The sequence below is a fragment of the Buceros rhinoceros genome, unplaced genomic scaffold, assembly GCF_000710305.1.
Source record: "Buceros rhinoceros silvestris isolate BGI_N320 unplaced genomic scaffold, ASM71030v1 scaffold7140, whole genome shotgun sequence".
Classification (NCBI taxonomy): Eukaryota; Metazoa; Chordata; class Aves; order Bucerotiformes; family Bucerotidae; genus Buceros; species Buceros rhinoceros.
Genome location: NW_010390095.1, coordinates 9,204 through 33,554, shown reverse-complemented (window position 1 = coordinate 33,554; position 24,351 = coordinate 9,204). Strand labels below are relative to the sequence as shown.

General features: G+C 42.6%; 1 protein-coding gene across 1 annotated transcript in view; it reads right to left on the bottom strand.

Annotated features, from left to right (window-relative positions):
- Positions 1-10,693: 10,693 nt before the first annotated feature.
- KIAA0226L (KIAA0226-like ortholog) overlaps positions 10,694-24,351 on the bottom strand; it is a 22,341-nt gene continuing 8,683 nt past the window's right edge. The window contains exons 4-15 of the mRNA XM_010136446.1: positions 23,237-23,322; positions 19,983-20,190; positions 19,035-19,139; positions 17,729-17,771; positions 17,239-17,371; positions 16,706-16,851; positions 15,856-15,920; positions 13,985-14,223; positions 13,156-13,217; positions 11,725-11,878; positions 11,521-11,611; positions 10,694-11,047 (exon numbers count right to left, since the gene is read on the bottom strand). Of these exons, the coding sequence (XP_010134748.1) occupies positions 10,935-11,047; positions 11,521-11,611; positions 11,725-11,878; positions 13,156-13,217; positions 13,985-14,223; positions 15,856-15,920; positions 16,706-16,851; positions 17,239-17,371; positions 17,729-17,771; positions 19,035-19,139; positions 19,983-20,190; positions 23,237-23,322 (1,445 nt within the window). The 3' untranslated portion in view covers positions 10,694-10,934. The remainder of the gene's footprint in view (positions 11,048-11,520; positions 11,612-11,724; positions 11,879-13,155; positions 13,218-13,984; positions 14,224-15,855; positions 15,921-16,705; positions 16,852-17,238; positions 17,372-17,728; positions 17,772-19,034; positions 19,140-19,982; positions 20,191-23,236; positions 23,323-24,351) is intronic.

Genomic DNA, 24,351 nt, shown 5'->3' with positions numbered 1-24,351 from the left:
TTCCTGCTTCTCAGAGGTGTCCCAGTTTGAAGACAAGGTTGTAATTCCAAGTTAAATCTGGCATTTCATGATGGTAGTTAACTGGAAGGTGGCTTAAAGGTGTAGGTAGGAGGGGTGGTGTAGAGACACCCTGAGAGCTCTTCTGTTTACAGGCAGAGGCTAATGTAGCTGTGAGTGACATACACCCATGCGCTGATTTTGCACAGCCATTGGGGATGATTTGGGCCACAGATAATAACTGACAGGCGCGTCCTCTCCTATTGCTACAGAGGAAAAGCCAATAACTGAGGGCCCTGTGCTGCATTCCTCGGCTGTGAGGCTACACCCGTGGCATTTTGTACCTGTAAAATACAGACAGGTCTCTAGGTCAACACACAGGGCTGGGTATTGGACCAGCTGCAGCATGTGCTGCAGTCACCTGGTCTGTTCAGGAGCGTGTCCTTCTCCCAGGAAGCAACCACTTGCTGCAGCCCAGTTGTGCATTAGGCAAGCACAGGAAAGATGTCTGTGCAGGGGAAGTGAAGCGAAGCTTGCGACAGGGAAAAATGCAACGGTCTGTACTGTACTATTGCCCCATCAGATTTACAAAACTCCCAACGGACTTTCTTACGTTGTTAGGAATTTTCAGTTGATGCTCTTATTTGCTCCTTGTTTTGTCCTCTCACTGAGCTCAGCACACTTTGATGCTTTCTCTGCTATTCCTGTTGCCTGCAACAGCCCCATGTCCCTATGCCATCTACACTGAACCATCTCCTGGAGTCCAGCTGAGCAAGCATCTTGCATCTCTCACAATGAGAGTAAAACTGACATTTCTGCTTTATTGGGGGCATAGGAGGTGGTGAACAGATAGAAGTCACAGCTCTCCATGGGCTTCCTGCCCGTGAATTTTGCCAAATCCCTTTTTTGCACATCTTTCTGATGAACACGTGAAACACACCCCTCTTCATTCCTTTCTTGCCCCTCATCTTGGCTTAGGGCAAAGTCTCCATGCAGTACACAGGGCAAAATTTAAGGGACAGGCATAGGAGGTGGTGAACAGATAGAAGTCACAGCTCTCCATGGGCTTCCTGCCCGTGAATTTTGCCAAATCCCTTTTTTGCACATCTTTCTGATGAACACGTGAAACACACCCCTCTTCATTCCTTTCTTGCCCCTCATCTTGGCTTAGGGCAAAGTCTCCATGCAGTACACAGGGCAAAATTTAAGTGACACCGTATTTTTCAGTGTCCAGTTGCTTGTGGCTAAAAAGCCCAGGACAAGACATGATGACACAACTACTTCTGCAGACACATAGCTAACCATTAAATACCACATTGAGTTTCTACAAGCAGCTTAACAACCATCTCACGTAACTAGAACCTCAAGCTAATGTATAAATGTCACAATTTCCTGCAGCCCCAGCGCCTGAACTGCCACATAGTGGGTCATATGCTATACCAGAGCCTCTTGCGTGAGTGGCATCCTGGCACCCTCATTGCTCAGCCTCAGCATGACACTGAGACCTTATTCTCACTCTGTGACGTGTAGGTGCCAAATGCTGTAGCACCGCATGTCATAGTGCAAATGCAGGAATCAATGCCCCACCTCCCCACCACCAAGTCCTCTATCATTCTGATGCCTGTTTAGCAGAGAGGAGGGAGGGGACAAATATTATTTTGCAAAAAGCATGAAATCCCTAGGTCAGCTTTTATTTCACTAGATTAGAAAAAATTATTCAGAAATTAGTCAGTGTCAGCAACTTTCCTCTTGTTCCTCCTTCCCCTGACTCAGGCAGAACTCTCGAGAGGAGTCCTGTGTAGCCACAAGTTGTCTATTTGTTAGACAGGGGTTTTGTGCAAGATCATTGGTTAATCACGATGTTAGTCGCAAGCAGTAAACATCAGCTGCCCTCCATCCCTGCATAAGCAGTGCTTGAAATGGTCTGTGACACAGCAGAGTGGCAGGACCACCGGGTAAGTTCTGTGTCTTTTGCTGTCAAATTCTGGTCATAGGTTTTGTTTGAGAAATCTGCCCTTAATGGCTTCAGCATTTGTTTTCCTGGTAAGACCCCGTGCACGTAAAAGATCGGAAGCACCTATGGACTTGTAGATTTGGCAAACAGTGCCCTAAGGACAGTCAGATACTATAAAATCTGGCGATCAGAAATCAACTCCTTTTTCTGAGAAAAATCATGTGCTTGTGTTCTGTCCTCATGACCTGGGTTTGTCTGGGATAGAATTAATTTTCACAAGAAGGTGGGAGGGGGCGCAGCCAGGACAGATGACCTGAACTAGCCAAGGGAATATTCAATACCATGACATCAGGGGAGGTGGCCACGGGAGAAGAGACTGTGGCCTGGGAACAGGCTGAGCATCAGGTTCTGGGGCAGTGAGCAACTGCATTGTGCATCACTAGCTTTATTAGTATTATTGTTACTATTACTCCTTCTCTCCTTGTGTTGTCCTATTAAACTGTCCTTATCTCATCCCATGAGGTTTTACCTTTTTCTTCCGATTCTCCTTCCCATCCCACTGGAGAAGGAGTGAGTGGCTGCATGGAGCTTTGTTGCCATCTGGGCTTAACGTATGACACCTCACTACAATGTGGGAAGCAAAAGTGTGAGTTACTTCAGCCTTAGCACCATCAGGAAGAGTTTTCTTCCTGTGAACTGGACTAGAATTCTGAATTCCTTGAAGTGGCAAAGTATGTATGTGAATAAGGGTCAACGGTAAACAACAGAGTCATAGTTAAGTTGTTGAATGGTGTTTCAGGCTTCACTGGCAGTCAGGTCAAGTCGGAAGATGAGTGGTGAAAAATTACCTGGCAGAGCAGTGGGGATTTTAGTGATGGAGAAAGTAAAGTCTCTTAGTAACAGTCAAAAGCTAATTTGTGTGATATGTACCGGAAAATAAGAGTTCTTCAGGTTGCTTCTCTGTAGAAGGAACATGGACAGACAGCAGTAGGAGTACTCAGGACTGAGATGAGTGCTAGGAGACAACAGCTGGAGGCAATAAGCTGCAGGCACCAAAGCGATTGTTCTTGGCAGGAAAGCGTGAAGGAAGGTATGATGAAGGCTTTGGAAAACCACTGGTGAGAGGTGCTAGAGCGGAGGAAATAACAGAGGGAAAAGGTGTGGCTGTGGAAGCTAGGAATCCTTGGGAAGGTGGAAGGAAACAGTGTGTCTGCAGGAACTCAGAGAGGAAAGGGTAGGGTAGGATGATCTAAGGAGTTTGCTGGGAAAATGTTGAGAGTAAGGTCATCATATTCCTTTGGTGAGCACTGAGCACACTGCTGGCACAAGACCATCATGGTGACAGGCTCTGGTCCCAACATCAGAGGCCAGATTCAGAACCAGCAGATGGGCTGTTTGTGGATTTCCCCATGTCCTGGCAGGAAGGTTGACTTGCAGAAGTGTCATGGCTATCTCCAGCTAGCACCTGCTGGAGCAGCAGTTGTGCACATTTGCTCTGTAAAAGGGGAAGTGCATGTGTTATCTAGCCAGAAAGTAGTTTTGAAATAGGAAGTATGCAGGACATGCTGGTATTTATTTCTGCTTTCCCATCAGTCTGTCAAATACAGAAATCCTGGGGATCAGGGTCAGGGTGTCCAGACAGTCTGGTACAGGAGCTGCACCTGGCTGCTGGGATCTACTGACGGAGCCCTACTACAGGGAACACAGTGCTATTCAACAAGGAGAGAGCACTAGGTGTCTTCAAACAAATTTAGATGGGAGTCTGGAGCATCCAGATCCTCCACGTTAAGCAAACTCTGAGAGGGAAGGTTGATGAGTGGTGCTGTTGACATGTTGACTAATAAAATGATGAAACATAAGAGAATGAAATTTTTCTTCACTGTGGGGGACATGGACTCTTCACCCTTCTCCATGTATCCAATCCTTCCCGAGAAAGTCTGTCTCCATCATGGTTGTGTCTCAAGGTCAGTGAAGAAAGATGCTCCTCTGTTCAGGATGCTGGTCTAAATCTGGGGAGTGCTTCCATCTATACCATTAGCTTCCTCACGGCTGTTTCGGCTTCTGCTCGACTGCATTTTTCTAGCCACATAATAATGCAAGCATGTTTTTCCAGCTGCTCATCATATCATCTCATCATACTTTCCTACTTCAGTAACTTCTCAATCTTTCACTGCACTTCTAAGTAGCCCTGGGCCCCTGCTTTATCCAGACCCATGAACTTTTTTGTAGCATAACACAGCACAACATGCTGGCCATGTTAGTCCTGTGCTGGCACAGGGAAATACTGTGCCAAGGTGTTTTCCTGTGAGAGGAACATTGCTATTGCAGATGTTACCAGGATCTCACCTAGCTGTTACAGGAGAAGCATGGGTATATCCTCTGTGCTGCGTTAGCACATAAACTACTACCCATGTTTCACCTATCCATGAAACATGTAGGAGGCCTGAAAACATATCCTATTCCAGTAACACCATTCCCGCTTTGATTTAGTCTCACCTTCTGAGAACCCAGGGAGAGGGAACTTGATTTACAGTAACCACTGGACCAAGATGAGGGCATAGTAAAATGGCTCCCAGTTCCAGGTGAGGCAAATAAATTCTCCATTCCCACACCACGCTCCTCGATGTGAAACAGCAGAGTCACTGACATGCTTTGAAGTGACCACACCACCACATTCCTTCTGCTTTACGCAAGGCACTGTGACTTCTTCCAGGGAATGCTTCTTGGTGTTGCCTCCTAAAGCAGGCCTTTCCAAGGACCTGTCTGTGCTATTCACCAGCATTTGTTCTTTTCTTCAGGCTGACACCACCTCAATGAATTAGCTTTCCTTTCTTTTTGCTAACATCTTCTTCAGTGTCATCCTTAGGTTATGGAATAGCACTTGTTTGTGCATAAGGAGCACATCCCATAAGGAAATTCATCTGAGCTGTAAAGAGGTAAAAAAGGTTTAGAAAATGAATAAAACAGGCCTGGGAAAAGACGGTCTTGTAACATTGGAAGTTTACCTCTCAGTTTCATTTTGCCTCTATGGAAAACTATAAAGGCCTTGACCAAAAGAGCAGAGAAAGAATTCAAGAGGAACTGCTGCCACTGCTTGGGGAAGTAAAGTAAGTCAGATTGTTTCAGATAAGTGACACAGGGACAGTGGGAGCAGCTGTCAAAAATCACTCTAGCTCAGCTCCTACAGATGTCCATTGCCCAAATGCCTCCGAGTACATCCAGATACTGCATTGTTTGCAGCATCAGCAACAGTGCTGGGGCACATGACAGGCACTTGAATAAAATTATTCAAGTTTCCAGCTAAGAGCTGTCATTGAAAGATGCTCCACAAGGATTTCATCCTGTACCCCGAGCTCTCTCTATAATGAGCATCATTCAGGCAGGACTTCCAATTTTGAAATCCCAGGCAGGAAACGAGAATCAAAGATATTCAGACTTCAGCAGTTCTGGGCCTGAGGAAGAAGAGACTTCCAGGCAATGAAAAATTTTTACTGGAAACAACCATCAAATTAAGGCCTCCATAAGATTGCAATTTTTTTACTCATTTCCTCCTTAAATCCTGATCTCAGGACTTTTATGGGATCCAGGGCATTGGTGTCTCACTTCCTTTGCACTGCACCAGGAGGGAGGTACCTACCTTAGGTCCATGGAATGGGCACTGTCACCACAAAAACCCGTGCCCCGGCTATAGCCCCTATAGCTGGACACTTGGTTACTTTGGTGTCTAACTTTTGCTGCCTTGTGACAGATTTTGGTATCTATGTGCTGATCTGCTCATAGCATTTGTGCCTGCCCCTACACAGGTACTCCACAGTATTTCCACAGATACTCACCCTTAAGTCCATGAAGGTCATAGATAGTCTGGCTCTTTCTCACCAGAACACGCTGGGCAATTTCTCAACTGCTTATGTAATTCTTCTGGACAAACCAGCTGTTGTTTTGTTACCTTCTGCTGGTACCAAAGCAGAAGGTGCTTTGGTACTCTTGTATATCCAAGCACACTCAGGGAATTTATTTGGCCCCCAAATCCCCCTCTTGTCCAGCCCCATCCTCAGAGCAGTTGTTACTGGGCTGGCACTGGTTTGGTTGCAAATAAATGAACCTTAAATGATACATTGAGGGGAAAAGTGCATAGTGGGGAGAAAGTAAAAATTGTTCCTTTTTCTTCTGCCTTAAGAAGTACTATGTCAGAAGCACCAAAGTAACAAACCTTCAACAATTTAGTAAGGAAAAAATTTAGGGATATACCATCGTTTTGTGGAAGGTGAGCAATTGGCAGTTAGCAAGCTGTAAACTTTCCTGAGCGTTCAAGTGGTTACGCTAACCAATGACAGCCATAGAAGTTTTTTCTAATTAAATCATTGATGTCTACACTAGCAAACTGTTAGGACTAAACATGGCACAATTCTAGCTTGTGACAGCAAATACAGATTAGGTGTTAGCATGAACATGGGGCCATTCACAACAGGCACATTTGATTTTGCAACCCTATGGTGAGCAGAAGCATGGAGTATTTGAACTCGGCCCATCTTGCTCCATCTACCCTCCGTAACAGACTAGTCCTGGGCAAGTTTCATTTACTGATAACAGATTTAACCTGCATTTTTATTTTTAATCTAGTCAAATGTAAAATATAATCACCCTTCGTAGACAAGATGGATAATTTACAGAACTGTTACTGCTGCCAGTATTGCTCAGTTCTCTTCACACTCCACTAAAATGTACGCTACACAAGCTTTTCTCGTAAATTTATTCCCTACCTCTCCTTTGCCTCCTTTATGCATTAGATTTCCCTTAACAACCTCCTGGTTTTGCCATCTTCAGGAGACTTTTCAGTCTGTGGTCAGACAGCTATGCAATGTGTGATCAAACACGGCACTGACATGTACAACATGAAAGGATCATGTTTGTTGAGAATCACAAGAGGGCAAATACTCCAGACCAAAGGATACCAACAATTATGTCAATACTGAATCACGTTGGTACAACTGATATCCTTGAGAGAAGACTTCAAGTGTTATTCAGAATATTCAGATTGCTGCCGTAAAAGACAACTATATCAAGCAGCAGTCACAGAGCAAATGCTGAGAAGTAGTGATGAATTTCCTTTAAAAAAATTAAAAAAAAACCACGAAAACAGGCACGTCAAGAGGTTAAAGACTTCTGCTGAAGGAGTTTGTATACTCTCTGTGCAAAACCAGACAAAATATCATTTATCATAAAACACACAGGTATTTTCTTCTCTTAAGGAGAATGGGTGTAACAGACACTCCTGGAATTATATGAGCCCATAAAACTACTTAATTACTTGACATACTTGCTCACAGTTGCAACAAGACCTGTATTTGTGAGTCCATACTGCAACTGGCAATCAGTATTATTCTATTATTTACAGTAACAGCTGTATGATGTATCATGAAAGATCCTGGCTGCAACACACTGTCCAAAGTCTTAGCAAAGCAATTCCACCTCCAGAAAACCAAGAGGAAAAATAGGACAAATCAGTATAAAGAAATAACTAGTAGAAAAGCAGATAAAATTATTAGCAAGAGTGAAATGTTCATATTGTTTTTGTTTGAAAACTTGCTCCTATGGAAGTTATTAATAAAACTGTCTTGACCTGAATTCTGCCTGGAGAGTCAGGAAGCCATTTAACTTGGAACAGGTTTCTCTGCCTCTTATGTTCCCGGAAGTGCTTCTCCAGTAGGGTCCTCAGAGGTGCTCTTGCTGCATCCACATGGCATCATGGAAACTCAATGTTAAGAACAAACATTGGTCTTCAGTGCTCAGGCAAACAGGAAGGTGCAACAATTCCCTTTGTTTCCCTAACTGAAGAGTCATGTCTCATGCAAAATAATCAGGCAGCTTATTTTGAACTGCTTAGCTCCTTGACAGGACAGACTAACCCTTCTAAATCCTCTCCTCTCAAAGACTTCAGAGCTTCCTCACGTAGGATTTTACTTCCTGCAAAGTTCAGTTTAGCCATGTAGTTTTTGTTTCTTTAAAAGTTCTTATCTTGGATCTGCTTTATCATCTGGTTCTACCTCGGAAATAATCAAACTCAATATTTATCCATAGGTATATGCTCAAGAAGAGCATAGTATTGATCTAAGAAGCTTAATGAATCTCAAAACTCGATTCAAAGAACATGGCTACACCCTAAAGACACCTAGAGGGGTTGTAGCACAGAAGTCACCCCTTCCTGTCCAAGCCACTTTACCACCAAATACAGAAAGATACAATGCATGCTTTATCATGGTTGCTTTCTGCTATCCCAGGATAGCAGCTGGTAAAGAAGAAAGTCATCTCAGCAACACTGAGAACACTCTGTGGCTACAGGTCTAGTCACCCATGCCTTGCTTCTCATCAGGGTGAATGGCCTCACCATAATCCTGTGGTATCTTGTATGACACCAGCACACAGGATGAGGTTTTGGTATGACCCTCCTCCAGACCCAGGTTAAGAGCACCATCCTGTCAAAAGCAGCAAACAGCAGCCTCTGTTACTCCTTGAAACTTGTGACAAACCTGTTGGCACCTCTCAACTTGGTCCTTCTTACTTTAGCTTCAGCAGCACAACACTTTAAACAGTTTTACCTAGATTATATGTGTGCTGATCCTTTTTGATCTTCTGCTTTCCGCCACCTACCAAGGATCACCAAGGATCTTCTCTTGCTCTGAGGTATGTTGCAGCACATAGCAATACTCAGCCAGGATAAGCTCTATGGAGGCCTGGACTGAACTAAGTGAATGTAAAGCATCAACATTTGACGCATGAAATGTATTCTGATGCTCCATCTCCTGCATACCGCTACTGTTTAGACTCGAGCATTTGTAAAAGCACAATCAGAAACTGGATCAGCTCTTCTAAATTCATGAATAATGAAAAATATGTATTCAGTTGCCCTGCAGGTTATCCCACAGAAAGATTATTCAAGTGAGCTCCTTCGTAAGCAGAAAATCCCTAGAGCAAGGCCTTTCATGTGATTCAGTTAGTTGTGCGCCCAAATTAAATGAGAATTTACTCTTGCGTAACATTACGGTCAGCTGCATAAGCAGCCTCTTTCTTGCCACGTCTCACCCTGCGTCAGTATCCGTTCGGTGATCTTGAGTAAGAGATGATAATCTTGCCTCTGAACAGAAAGTAGGTAAGCTGTTTTCAGCCACAGAAGAAATAGCTAAGTGGAAGAGTTATGAGCTTACTAGTACTGTACGCGTTAGCGTGGAGGTGAACTACACAGACCTTGGTAACAGACAGCTGATCTTTCTTGCTAAAAGCTGAAGTTAGCAGGTGAGAGAAGAACAAAGCACAAAATGAGACCAGCAAATATTAAGAGCATCCCATGGAGAGAGCATAAATTTGATACACGCTTTCAAGTTCTGAGGTTTCTCTGTTCATCAGTACTATGTATGTGGCACAAACAGAAAAATGGCTTCACAGCTTCAAGCAGCTGCTCTGGGTTTCTGAAGGCAGGGGCTGCTTTCCTAGCCAGTTTCATCAGAAACAACCAACCAGGCTGGGAAAGAAAGCTGCTTGCAACTTCCAGTACTTCACCTTCAGGCAGGGACTCAGTCTGCAAGCCTGAGGGTGGATTTAAGGAGTAGCTCTCCTGTGCACTCATTGTCTCTCCTCACATTTCTAAGTGCTCTGGAAGAGAAACTTGTAGAGGGGTGTACTGGGTGCAGGTGAAAAGGTGTTGGCAGTGGGGTGCTGCAGGTCGGCCTCTGTCCGAAGAGGCTGGGACTGCTTCATGCCAGATACAACTGCCTTCAGCCAGCTCTGATGGACCCACTGCAGAAAAGAGCTGAGCACCTCAGCGAAGATGGTGGTACCTCCGAGAAAATGTATTTAAGAAAAGGCAAAACACCGCATAGGCAGGGAAGGAAGTGAGAAACAGCAGTACAAACATGAAGGAGGGGGAAGAGGTGCTCCAGGCACCAAAGCAGAGATTCCCCTGCTGTCCACGGAAAGGACTCCATTGGGGCATATGGATATTTCCTGAGGGAACTGTGTTTCCTGGAGAGCCCATGCAGCAGCAGTTTTATCCTGAGGGACTGTAGCCGATAGGAAGGGCCCACACCAGAGCAGGGGAACAGCAGATTGGACTGACCACAACACCCCTTCCCCAGCACCATCTGAGGTGGGGCAGAAGGCAGAAAAGTTAGGGAAAAGTGAAGTTGAGACTGGGAAAAAGTGTGGATGAGGCAGGGGAAAGTTGTTACTTTATTTTTTTGTCTTTGTTTCTCACCACTGAAATCAGTTTCTAATTGGCACTAAATTTAATTTTCCCCAATTCAAGTCTGTTTTGCCTGTGACAGTAGCTGTTAAGTGATCTCCGTGTCTTTACCTCAACCTACAAGCTACTCCAATCTTATTCTCTCCCCCTGTCCTGTTGAGAATGGGGAGTGAGATAGAAGGTGGGTGGGCAGGCCAAGGTCAACCCACCACAAACTGTTGCATACAACTCTTTAAAAGAAACTTAAAATCCACTAGTTCACATTACCCGTTTGCCAGAACAGAATTTCAGCTCATCATCTGCCCAAAGCTTGCAGACAAGCTTTTTCTATTGTGGAGCTTTGAGAGAATGATTTTGTACTTCACCACTTTTTTCCGTTTCCAAAATCCAGCATAGGTAAGGATTTCCACCATTCATTTACTATCTATACATTATTTGCAGAATTACAGAGAATAATTTTTGTATGGAAAAATATAATATAAAAAAAAAAATTTACACACAAGGACAAAACTCAGCAACAAAAAAGCTGCTCACAGAATTAACATCCAGTCTTTCTGTCACCAGTTAAGATGAAACTCCTTTAGGGCGAGTTTTCAAAAATGGTATTAAAGTATTTTTTAACCCCCCATAAAGGAGACACACATTAAAAATACTAATGTCTAAAACAACATTATTTAATTCTTAGTCAGGCACCTGAAGATCTGGCTTCAAGCATCTTCTGAAATCAGCAGTCAGAGGAATCCAGTATCACTGAGGCACCATTGATGGTGTTTCTGAAAGCATCCTCCGAGCTGCAATCCGCAGACATTTGGGGCACCCTTCAGACTTGAAGCATGCTTTGTGAAAGCAGGTTTTGCACTCTGTTTATACAAACAAGCAGTTTAACATTCAAGAAAAAGACAAATTAAAAAATTAATCAATCACTGTATTCAGGATGTTCTATCTAGTTCACCCAAGTAGAAAAGGAAGCAGTAGCACAGGGTTGTGACAACAACTACCACTGTAGTAAGTGTGATTAAACATTTTGGTAAGATTCACAGGATTTACAATGGATGTCAGCAAGATCTGATATAGCAGCAGTATAGCACTGTCCCAGGCACAGGCCCAATACATACAGCTGCAGGAGGAGGCTAATTATCTTCAGGCAAGTCCCTGGGTTTGCTCCAGCAAGACAGCTGCCACAGGTTGGCTTTCAAAGATATGTACTACCCATGGTATTCAAATACACATGCTTTCAGTGACGCAAGTTGTCAGTGTTGTCCTAAAATAAGAACAGTTTTACACACCAATATCCCCCCAAGGAAGAAAGAAAAATGTTTGGTCTGGAACATACCTGCACACCTTTTGCATTTGGCAATCTGATGTGGAAAGAGCAGATCTGCGCTCTGACAGAATTCACAGATAAACCCCTTCGCTTGACAAAGCTACAAGGACAAGAAAAGAGTTGATTTATTTTTAATCTAAGAAAAAAAAAATTATTTGGGAATGTCCTCATGCTAGAGACTGCAAGAACACCAAGAGCCTGGCTTTTCCTTACCTCACAACCATCCACATGGGAGATGGAGTTCTTTAGAATATCTTTAAGAAGGGGCAGTAAGTGCCCTCGTTTGATCTTCACCAGATCATCCAGTGAGAAGAGATGCAGCTCCTCTGTCAGATGGCTGGGGACCTGTTCAAATTCTTTCAGTACACTGCAAAGAGAAAGAAAACCCAAATCAAGCTACAAAAAGTTGTTTTTCAAATACATTTGAAGAATAAGCCTCCTTCTCTCCTCTAGTCACTCAGGGATCATATGAGGCAAATTCATGCTAAATCCTACCTCCCCTCCAAGACGGAAATCACATTAAGAAAAATGGGAGGGTTTGGGATTTAGAACGTCTGCTTTAAATGTGCATTCCTCAGGCACCAGAGTTGCCACGCACAGTTATCCCAGCAACTATTAAATAACGTGTAAAGAGCTCTCTAGTACCTCAGGAAAAGAGGGTAAAATCCCACAGAGTATCTAAAGCAATAAGCTACAATTATTGGCTTTTCTTAGCAAAAAACTGAGGGGTTTTATTCTGCATAGGTCACTAGTGAGCAAAACTATGCTTGTACTGAGAGAGCAAACTGTGAAAATAGAGCTATTACTTTTAAAATATCACTAATGTGGAAGGTACGGAAAGGGTCCTAATGCTTATTTCTATAATAGAATCACAGGTGGTTGTCCAGAAGAGGGACATTAAAATACATTTCAATTAAATTTTGGTGAACAACACATAATTGATGCATAAAAGAGATACATGTCAAAGAGAGAACAGAACCTACTTTTAATGCTTATTTTCTTACTTATGTTTTAAAAAAGGTCAGCAATTCTGCAGCTAAGGTTTTATCATTCACATGTTACCTATCACTTAAGCCCATAGTTTGGGAATATGAATACAAAAACATCTTTAATTTGCAGCAAAAAGCAAGGCCATGTTTCGGTATTTCTCACTTTTATTTACTCCTTTCATCCGAGTATATTTATAAAATAAACTGAATTGAACATTATGACAGATTTCCGGAAGAAATCCCTCAAGGAACACGTTTGTGTTGGGTTCTTTTTTAAAAAAAATGATAAATCATCTCAGAGATACACGTAAGTATCTTTGACCTTTTAAGAACAAGTGAGAACCTAAGAGACAGAGTAGGAAAAAATATACACCTAATAAAAATCATTCATCATTTAAAACCAAATGTCTAAGAATTTTAAAAGAAACAGAAAGCTACCAAGCTACCACAAAAAAAAACACCCAAAACCAACATCCCTCCCCGTTCTTCACTCAACATTTGCAGTGCAATAGAAGGAAGTTTTGCTATCAGAATTTTCACTAACGATATTAAACTCAGTTAAAACTGCACTCAAATGTTTCTAAAAATGAAGGCTCTACAAGCACCTTAGGTACGTTTTAATAAGCTATTTTTCATGCACGATCACGGCCCATACCTTTCACCAAACCTGCAGCTTTTCAAAAGCTTTTTCAAATGAAAAAGCTGTTCTTGCACCTCCTAAAAGACGAAGGGGAAAAACAAAACAATTTTTAAATGAAAAGCAATTGCATTTTTGTATTCGTAACTGGGGAACACCATTATTTGAGTCAGCACCCCTTGTCAGTACGTCAAGCCACACTTAAAAATAGGCACTTCACAGTTAGCACAGAATTAAAACAAATGGATTTTCTAATGCTCGAAAGGCCAATGAAGTCAAAGGCTACTTCTCTTCACTGACAACAGAAGCAATTAATAATGCTAAAAATGGCTCCATGTCAGCACACCAGGATGCTAGATGCAAACTTGTGTATGAAGAGGTAAGTGAACCCTCTAGCCAAGAAGCGAGCGCCTGACAACTTGCAATCCTCAGCAGAGCACCCTTCCCAAGCTTCAGGAGGTACAGTCCTTAGATGAGCCAAACCACTTTCTCTAATGGCTCACAAAATTAAAGAGTCATTCAAAACCTCCGGAGCTTTCCAACAGCCAGTGTCAAAGCAGAGATAAATATTTTCTGCAGGAGCCCAGCTGCCACCAATGAACTAAAACTGGAAACCAATAACGAAACACATCCTAAAGACAAGGTGGGGAAACCTCTGGCATAGGTTGGAAACTTCCTCCTCCTCCCCCTCCACGTGAGAGGAAAATGGGCAAGTCCCAGAATTGGTGATATGACAAGTCTAAGTGTGGAGAAACCAGTTCTGCCTCCTTCCCACATAGCAAAGGGCAACCTGGCCCTAGGAGTTCTTCCGAAAACTCTCAGGCCCCATAGAAAAGGCCACACTCACCCTCACCCTGTCCATTTCTTTGCTCTTTGTGTAGAGGGCTTTGTTAATGCACGACACATTGAAAATTGGGTGCTGCCATAAGCTGTCCAGCAGGTGTTTGGAAAAGTTGCATACATAGTATTTTTTGAAGTCCCACTTCAGAAGTATTCGGGCAGGAATGTGAGACTGAGCATAGCTGTGGCAGCAGTCACAGAAGTATTTCCCCAGGTAGTCACAATAGCGGAGTCTTCTGATATATTCTGCAGGTGGATAAGAAATGAAATTGTGAATATTTCTAATTATTATGGGACATACCTCTTGTCTGTGTGCCTACCCTAACACACTCAGATCTACTGGTGTGAAGAGCAAGGGATTTTTTGGTTAGGTGGTTGTTTTTTTTTTTAAGTAGAGGGTTTTATTGTCGTGGTAAATACAAGACGAGATCTGTACTTTGTATTTCTCACCATGAGATCTTAAGAAAACCATTGCTGCTTTACCGGCAAAGAGACAAGATAAAACACACATGAAAATACTTCCACCAAATGGAAAGACAAGCTGATCTTGAAGTCACATCCGTATAACACTTTTTCATTCCAAGAGGTTTGTGCATTTTTCCCAGCTATCTCAGCATCTCAAGTTTGCTCAAGTTAATGTGCCATCGCAGATCGTTGATAGTTCAGACAGGCCATCACAAATGCTGCTCTTCTGTGAGCAGACCCAGAACAAGCCACTTCAAAAGATTTCTTAGCTAAGGTCTGTTTGTCAGACCTATAAATCATCACACTTTCAAGCGGTTCTCACAAAATATCTCAATTAAAACACAAGCAGGATTTTGTGATCAGGATTTAAATAAAAAGGACCAAAATCACACATTCCATATGGCTGCATGAAACTTCCATGAAGTCTCTAAAAAGAGACTTTTAGAAATGTGGCAATTGATACAGAGAGAGAAATCACTGGAAGATGTAAAATCAGCACTTTCCAGCCTGGAAGCTTGATTTTTTAAATAACTTTTCCTGCTTTGTTGTTGACTGTCACAAATTTTTACTGTGTATGAGAAGGACATCTATCAGCTATTGTATTCTGTCCACGATGAGAAATTCCAGGCAGTAGCAAGATCTGCTTTTTTAAAAAAGCCTCTTCGGTTTTGTTTCGTTGGTTTGTTTTTGTTTGTTTTTTTTTTTTTTTTAATTATCGTGGGCACATCCAACAACGATATTTTCCTTCTAGATCAGGTAATTTTACAGCTGTGGTACACTTATGTTGGTGTGCTGGGTTTGGGCTGCGATAGAGTTAATTTTCTTCATAGTAGCCAACATGGGGCTGTGTTTTGGATTTCTGCTGAAAACAGTGTTGAAAATACAGGGAATTTTTTATAACTGCTGAACAGTGCTTACACAGAATCAAGGACTTTTCTGCTCCTACAACCACTCCATCAGTGAGTAGGCTGGGGGTGTGCAAGAAGTTGGGAGGAGACACAGCCTGGACAGCTGACCCCAGCTGACCAAAGGGATTTTCCACACCATATGACGTCATGCTCAGCATATAAAGTTGGGAGAAGAAGGGTGGGTGCGGGTGTGTGTGCATTCAGAGTTATGCCATTTGTCTCCCCTGAAGATGGCTGACCACCTCCCTGCCAATGGAAAGCAGTGAATTAATTCCATGTTTTGCTTTACTTACGCACGCAGCTTTTACTTTACCTATTAAACTGTCTTTATCTCAACCATGAGTTTTCTCACTTTTACCCTTCCTCATCCCAACAGGAGGGGAGTAAGCGAGCAGCCATCTGATGCTTAGTTGCCAGATGGGGTTAAACCATGACAGCTGGTGAAGATCGTAATCTGGTTACTAGTAATGGATTCATTAGGTTTTTTCCTTTTGGTAATACTTACTGCTTTCTATTGGAGTTCCACAGCCAACACATGTAAAGTTTTGGGCAGCCACCACTGCATCTCTCCTGCATACAGAAGCAAAGAGTTATGCCTTTCAACACCAAAACACAGTTTACTTAACATTCTCCCGAAGTGCAAGAGAGCACCAGTGAAAATGTCCAAATTAAGAGCCGACTCCTACTCCTCCACATTAAAAACGGGATTATGGAAGGAGATGCAGGTTATTATTTTAGTGGGAGTCTCCAAGATACTCAGTTGAGAATATACCATCAATTACAGTTTCTAATTATGGCTTGCTGCAAGAATTAAATTATTTGTTAAGGTAGCATCTGTATCAAGGGGGAGGGGGAAATTCACATCTGCAACTGAAAAAGCAACCCACCTTGCAGCAACGGAAGGAATTAGTCCGTTTACCTACTCTCTGTGTATAACAACACTTCATGCAGAGTGAGACGTTAGTTTCCCTAAACACAACCTGTTTTCTCACCATTTCTGAAAACTTGCTACCCATAAAATACCAGCAGAAAATGGAGAATATTCTCCGAGTAGTCTCCACAAAATGAAATTTTTAGGAGTCCAGTTAAGCACACTGCCACTGTAACACCAAACAGTATTGTGTATTATCGCATGTAATAGTGCACGTGCCTCGTTAATCTGTGCCAACAGAGGGGAAAGAGATGCTGTCTGCTTTCTAGCGAAGCTGGTGACAGACACTGCAGAAGGCTATGTCATCTGGTAGCTTTAACTTTACGTTCTGTTAAATCACCCAGGCTCCTTTCACCAGCTTCAGCAGTTTTAGACAAACCCCCATGCTGTACTAAATGACAATACTCAGATCCTTTAGACTTACTTGACTGAAGGGTGAATATTAAATATAATCTGTGATCTTGGTGGGGTCCAGCCAGAAGATCCTCTTAATTTTGATATGACCTTTATTTCTTCAGCCAGATTCAAACTGGACTCAAGCTCTCTTGGAAGCTGTTCTTTCAGCACAGACTATTGGGAAAGATAAATGAAGATAAACAGCCCATCAACTGGACATTCACAAAATCCTATGAAACATATCCCTTTATACTCCAAGATTTTCAAGTTCAGTTTTCATCTGCATGTAGTGACCTTTCAGTTAAACTCCCTCGTATCAGTCCCAAAGGAAACTACATCCTGATTGTTCACAACTGCACATCTTAAACGTGCTGAAAATTGCTGAAGAGAGGAGAACTTTTCTAAAAATTTATTGAAAATTAATAAAGTGTAAGTATCCATCTCTGTTTATTTTCTTTTTAAATGCAGCTTCCCCATTCCCTAACAGTGAAGCAGCTGCAGTGAGACAATGATGATCTGGGGAACCAAATAAAGAGCCTGCTGTTTTCAGCTCAGACTCACTCTCTGCTTAGATGAGCTCAGGCAACCAGGCAGTTGGATTGTGGAGTCTGTCGGCAACCAGTATTTTCTGAAAGCTCTGCACAACTCCTGGGCTGTTGCTTCAGCAGAATTGCTGCCTGGTTTAGAAGATGATCTGAAAGTCAAGCAATAAAGACAGTGAAAAACAGCAGCCTGTCATCAGCTGCCTCTTCTGCATCCCTGAAAAGTTTTCTCCCATCCCTTCATTCCTATTCTCTTGCTTTGATACACCCAGTCCCTCACAAAGCCACAGCCACCACCCTCCAGCGAGACTCTGGGACCAGAGAAATGCTCTGCTAAGCCAAGCGCCACAGACATTTGCTGTCAAGCAGCATTCCTTCCCCTTCCTTGGGAGGACCAAATTTACCCCTCCCACACCTTTCCCCGCCCCAGCCAGCAGAGTCATCAAAAAGCTGGTCCAGCAGAAAAGGTAGTGCCAGCAGGCTCCTACAGTAAAGACACACAGCATTACCTATCATCTGGGGTGAGAGACAGATTTTCAAGGTCTTCAAGTTCTGCAGTAAAGGAGAAAATTTTATCATGTTATCTAAGAAACACGATAAAGCTTCTGTTACTCAGCACTGTTTTAAATCTACCTTCTGTGTCACCGTGGTGTGAGTTTCAAATATATTCATCTTTACAACACCCTTACTGGATGTGGGAAATAACCTCAGTCCTGGTTGTAAATCAGGCATAAGGAGTCTTATCACTTCTGCAGATCTCTGACATCGCTGATGAAGAGCACTCCCTAAAGTGCTCCACACACCAGCGCAGAGATTCCCCTAAAGCTCATGGTGCAGACCATGGAGAGGCAAGCTGTCTGCCTGCAGCCCACGGAGGTTATCCACCTGCAGCTCATGGACAACCCCACAGCAGAGCAGGTGAGTGCCTGAAGGAGGCTGTGACCCTGTGCTCATGCTGGAGCAGGCAGGACCTGTGGAGGGAGAAGCCCATGCTGCAGCAGGTTTGCTGGCAGGACTTGTGATCCTGCAGAGGACCAATGCTGGAGCAGTCTGTTTCTTAAGGACTGCACCCTGTGGGAGGGACCCACACTGGAGCAGTTCATGAAGAACTGCAGCCTATGAAGAAGACTTACATTGCAGAACTTTCTCTGGTGGGAGGAATCCCATGCTGGAGCGGGAGAAGAGCATGAAGAGTCCTCCCACTGAGGTGGAAGAAGGTGCAAAGACAAGTGTCATGAACTGACTGCAACCCTCATCCCCTGTCCCCACCCCTGCACTAGGGGAGGAGGTGGAGAAATCGGGGGGGAGGAGGTAGAGAAATCAGGAGCGAGGTTGAGCCCCAGAAGAAGGGAGGGGTGCGAGGAGGGTGTTTTTAAGATTTGGGTTTATTTCTCATAATCCTACGCTGACTAAATTACACTAATTTCCCTGAGTGGAGCCTCTTTTGTCCTAGAGGGTAATTATGGTGAGTGATCTCCTCACACTTCTCTCAACTCAGGAGCCTTTCATTGTATTTACTCTCCCCTGTCCAGCTGAGGAGGGGGAGTGATAGAACGGCTTTGGAGGGCACCTGGCATCCAGCCAGGGTCAAAGTATCACACCCTCAAAGCAGCAAAGATATTCTTTTGTAGAAAGGACATCCTGCACCAATCTGGTATTTCTATATGTTCTAACAAGGAGTCATGCATACATCGTTCTCTCCATTTTCTCATGTTATTTCTCCTGCAATAACATCTACTAAGTCAAGAGATTTTCCAAACAATGCATTAGATTCAACTGAACAATGAAGCGGTTTCTGCAGTTATAAAGTCTTACCAATAATTACATATTCATCCTCTGAGTCACTGTGGCAACAAAATCTGTTAACCTCGTGATGTGATGGTAGATGCACTGGGGAGCTGACAGGCAGCAGAGCACAGCCTGTCCAAGACAAAGACAACAGTTAAACTTTTCCAGCAATTGTAGAGTAGCTGCAATTATATTTACATTTGTCTTTGCTTACAAAAACTTTAGCACACAGACTGTATTTACAGAGCATTTTAATGTATTTATTTACTTCTACACACACACACACACACAAAGCCACTTCTTGGGATTCTGTCATACAGCGTGCCGCTCAGTTTCTTAGGAAGCAGCTTCTAGAGACTTAACCAAAGTGGTCTCTCCCCTTCTCACATGCAAGCCCACCATTCACTTTTCCTCCCAAGTTACGTCATTTAGACATCAGATTTAAGTTCCATTGCTAAGATTCGATTACTCAAGAGACTAAAACCTACTTAAAAATGCATGTGCTGACTCACTCAATCTTTATAGTGCAAGGAGCATTTATTATCCTGCCTCAAACTACATGTGAATGAATACTCCAGGCAGTTTCACTTGCATCAATTGCACAGCCTGATCTGCATACTGCAGGAGTAAGCACAGAAGGAAAGAACTTGCAAAAAAGGATTTAACTGGAAAGAAAACCAGACAACTACAGGCACGCTCTGTGTAGTTGTTCTTGGCATGTGGCACTTCAACCTTACATTTTTCTTCTTCATGTGAAAAATATTATAATAGATGAAACACATGTGAGAATTCAAAAGGAAGAATTGGACCCTTGGGGAAAAACGCTTGCGGTATAATGATCCTCAAGGAACATAGCTCTCTAGAGATTCAAAGAAATTAACAGAGGATTTGGTTCCAAGCCATGCCCAAATTAATTTAATATTTTCTTGCACAAGAATAAACAAACAAGGTTGCGTTACACACTAAGTAACTTGCCTTCGTAACCACTGTCTGAAGAGGCAACAGAAGAATCGCACTTCTTCACTCCAGGGTAAGAAGATAACTCTGAATCAGTGTGATAGCTGCTATCTGATCCACTTGTTTCCTCCAACCCCCAGGATTCTGCTTGTTGGCTTCGGATATTACATTTCATTTTTTCTAGTGATGCTATGATCATATCTGCAACAAAAAAGTGTGCATTCTCCTGGACACAAGATTGGAACACTCATTAATACACAGCATTTCTGACATTTACTTAAGTGAAATATATAACTTTTTCAACTCAAGAAAGGAAAATATAAGGCTATCTCACCTTTCTTTTGAACACAAAAAACCCCTAAAAACCCCCAAAGAACACCCCAAGGGCAATTCAAAGACAATAGGCAAAAGGCAACTGCCCAGATAATTGTCTCACCCTTGATTAAAACATACAGTTTACTTTTACCTTACCCAGGTATTAGATAAAAAGAAACTTGATTACATGCTTAATTGATGAATATGTATACATTATTTAACATGCAAGTGTGGATCCATGTAACCTATTAAACAGGATTTCAAGTTGGCAGGTACAAGCAGTTTTGCATGTGTGGCTAATTTGGATTGGGCCAAAAGCGGCAAGTTTTAAGGGGCTGTAGATCTTCAGGTGGTGGCTAGTACAGAAGCAAATAAAATGCTTTCCTGTGTTAAGAGTTAAGGCAGTGAAGTAGGGAATATGCAGTGAGATAGCTTACGTGATCAACTCAAGGCTGCATAGGAAGTCTGTGATAAGGGAAAGTGGGAATCTAGCTTCCCTGGGGTTCACACTGCCTTAAATAAAAGGCACTTGTTTTAAAGCTTCACCATTGCCAGACAACCCTTCTCCATGGCATCCTTTACCATCTCGCCTTCCCAGGTCACACGTTCTCCAGGTAAAGAGAATTTGTAAAGCCACCTTTGGCACCACTGAGATATCCAGACAAGCCTGGGGCTCCCTGCCCCTATGTCACTGCTGTATCCCTTGCTTCCTGTGTTCTAACAGAGCATCCCACCAGCCCCACCTGCACTACTGCTGCTGTTCTGGGCACAGCTTCCCAGCCCAGGGCCAGCTCAAAAGTGGACATATCATAGAGATGCACTCACATGCATGGATGTAAACGCCCCTCTCCCATCAACTGCACACGTTTGCATTGCAGAAAGCTAAACCTCTGTCTAAAAAAATCACGGCAGTATCTAAGGCTAGAGATTCTGAGGACAGAATAATTAAAGCTTTATAAAAAGTGCTTTATGCTCAAAAAATAGTACAACTCAATGTCAGTATTCATGACATCCCCTGCAACCTGCATGGGAAGCATGAAGAAAAACATCAGAGTTTAGAAATAGGTAAATCTGAAGGACCATAACAGACATCACTGCTTTCTTATTGCTCACAGCCAAGCACATTTAGAAGAGATTCATCTCAACATTAGGGGAAGGCCACAAGTCCCTGTGGGTGTTTGAAGAGACTTTTATCTTTTCCCTAACACTGATTAACATCACTTGATTGGTGCACTGTTTCTCCAGAGACAACTTCAGGACACATCATCAGCAAAAGAATGAACTAAATAGCCTTTTTGCTTTTGGGAGATAAAGAAGACATCTCCTCCTCTGCAGATTCAAGAAGCCTTTGTGACACTGGTTAACCCCAAGGTAGTGGCAGAGCACAGCACATCCTGCTGATTAAAAGCAATTATGAGCGTATCTGAGCGAGCTGTCTTGCAAAAAGATGAAACAGGATACAGGCACTGCTGTACTCAGCATGACTATCAGCTTTCAACTCTGCCTCCTGATAAGTCCATCACCCTAGGAAGCAGTCCCAACTCAGCCGTGACACACCAACCTGCTCATCTCTGTTGCCTCCCATTCGCATCAGTGGAAAGTCCCTCTAGATTATCTGGGCCCACCTCCTTCCTGGCACACAACTACAACTCTCACACTTACTGACAGTACATGTACCTTAGTTTTCAGTCTCCTAAGTTTCAAAGCAATTTTTTTTACAACCTAAAAGTGTTTTGAGGTTTTTTGTTTTGTTGGTTGGTTTTTGTTTGTTGGGGTTTTTTCCAAAGGCAGCCTCACTCACAATGGACTGAGCTCTTGGTATCTTTCAATGGCAGCCCCCGATCATCAGCACAGGAAAAGCAGCTGATGCAATCTTGTCTCATTCAGTATTTCTCAGACTGTGGTTTCTAACACAGATACGTACTCACCGGACTGCTGGTGACAAAGTAAATTATTTTGGTTCCCACATTACAGATGGAGAAACATTACCTGCTTTCTGGAACACCTTTCACAAAAAGCAGCATGAAAAGCTAGTTCACAGATCTGTTTGGTTTTGGTGTGTGATTTATTGTGTGGGTTTGAGTTTTGGTCTGTTTTGCTTTTTTTTTTTTAGATGAATCTTAGGGATGCTGAGAGCTTCAAATCAAATACTGAACTTGCCACTCCAGTAAAACCAGTGCTGCGCACAAAGATGATTACCTCTTGGGCCAAAGACATTTTGTATTAATTCCTACTTATTGCAATAGCTCATTACATTAACCCACTCTTCCAACTGTTAGAAAAGATTAACACTTAGCATGTTAGTTATGTGTGGCAGCATTACCTTCTCATCTTTATCTCTGTTTATAAGCTCAAATGGGGTGCCTATTAGGCAACACACCTAAGACCATTCAGACCCCTTATGCAAATTAGAAACCATGAGAAACTGCTTAAATTACTGCAAGTGTAGAGTTACTGTGCTTGTTATTCATACTGTAAGTCTTTTAAAGCAATCTCACATGTTCATCCTAAGCACGCACAGAAAAAAGAACCCAACTTCTCCCTATCTCTTGATAGTAAAAGCTGGAGGTAAATCCCATCCTTATGCACGTAGCTGCACGAATCTGTGTAACATATTCTAATGTAACTTTAAAGTGACTATAATAACCTTAAAGTTTGGTCTCAAGGAATGTGTGGGAAAATGATGGAATGAAAAGTGGAATTGTATAGTGTTCTATAATATTTCTGTTATTTAAAAGTAATTAAAGTATTTAATTATTGGATTAAGAGTGAAAATAAAGAAATAATCATTTTAGGTTTACAGGTTCACCCAGAGAGGAAGAAGAGGGAAAATACTGTATTTTCAAAGATTAGTCCCTCTATCAGAAAGTTCTGTAATTGAGAAACACTTCCTGTCATTTGGTGTTACCACTATAAAATGGAAAAAACATTATGACATAAGTCTTTGTTGTCCTCACCTTTTCCACATCTTCTGGAAGCATGCAGATGTCCTGCAAGGAACGATTCAAATGTATAGCGCTTATGTTCAAAGGAGAAGTAGAACCTGTGGGTACAAGAAGAACTTTTATTAGTTAGTTCTTTCTCTACAGCTCCCACAGTGTGTGCAGGGTGGTTTCCAGAAAGAAAAAGAAAACTTTCTTTCCCAAAACTTGACATTGTTGGGGGTGGAGGTTGTGGTAAAGTTAAAGAGAAGCAGAGAGAAATGTGAGGAACATGCTGACACTTGAACCATTCTGGCAACCTGAAGCACGAGTATGAGCTACCAGGGAAACACAGTTTAAATGTTGTGCAGTGACAGCACTATGGTGCTCCCAACATCAGCGCTCTCCCAGCTACAGCCTGAGCTGCTGGAGAGAACCACAACCAGAACCTCGGGCTGGCATTACAGTGATGCTCTGCAGTGTGCAACACAGCCAGGCAACACTGCTCTCTGCTCGTTCACAATAGGTGGAAGAAAAAGCAATATAACTGCTGCGTGGGCATGCACGGAGATGCACCAGCCTTGAAAGACTCCCCAAATCACTGCTGGTATTGTGTGAGTACAGTAAGTTTGGAAAACAAAAATATTGGCATTATGTTTTGATACCTCAAGGAAACCTCCCTCCTGTTTCCAGATGCAACCCATACTACAAGACATTACAACTGGGTCAGACACTTTAGCCACAGTCCTCCCTGCTTCCCAGAACAGCAGTTTTGTTTTGTTTTCCTGGCATTCACTGCTGAGCATGATGAGCATGTGACAAAATTCATCTCTTTTTCCTGTTAAGAAATTTTCACTATGCAGCAGAGCACGTATTTTGTTTTCTACAGAATTACAACGTATTTCTTTTTATATATGTATAGTCACAATCTTCTTCCTCAGAGAACTGAAGGTGAGAAATCACACCCTCATGTTTTGTTTTCAAAGCACTCACAACCACTGCCACAAGAAATTTGCTGGAAGGATGACGAAAATTAAATTATATATCTATGGATGTACCCACTAATGAGATACAAAAGGAAATTATTCCTCTTTTTTTTTTTTTTTTTTTTTTAACCTAATTGGTGTTTACTACTTTTTGTTTTTCCTCTC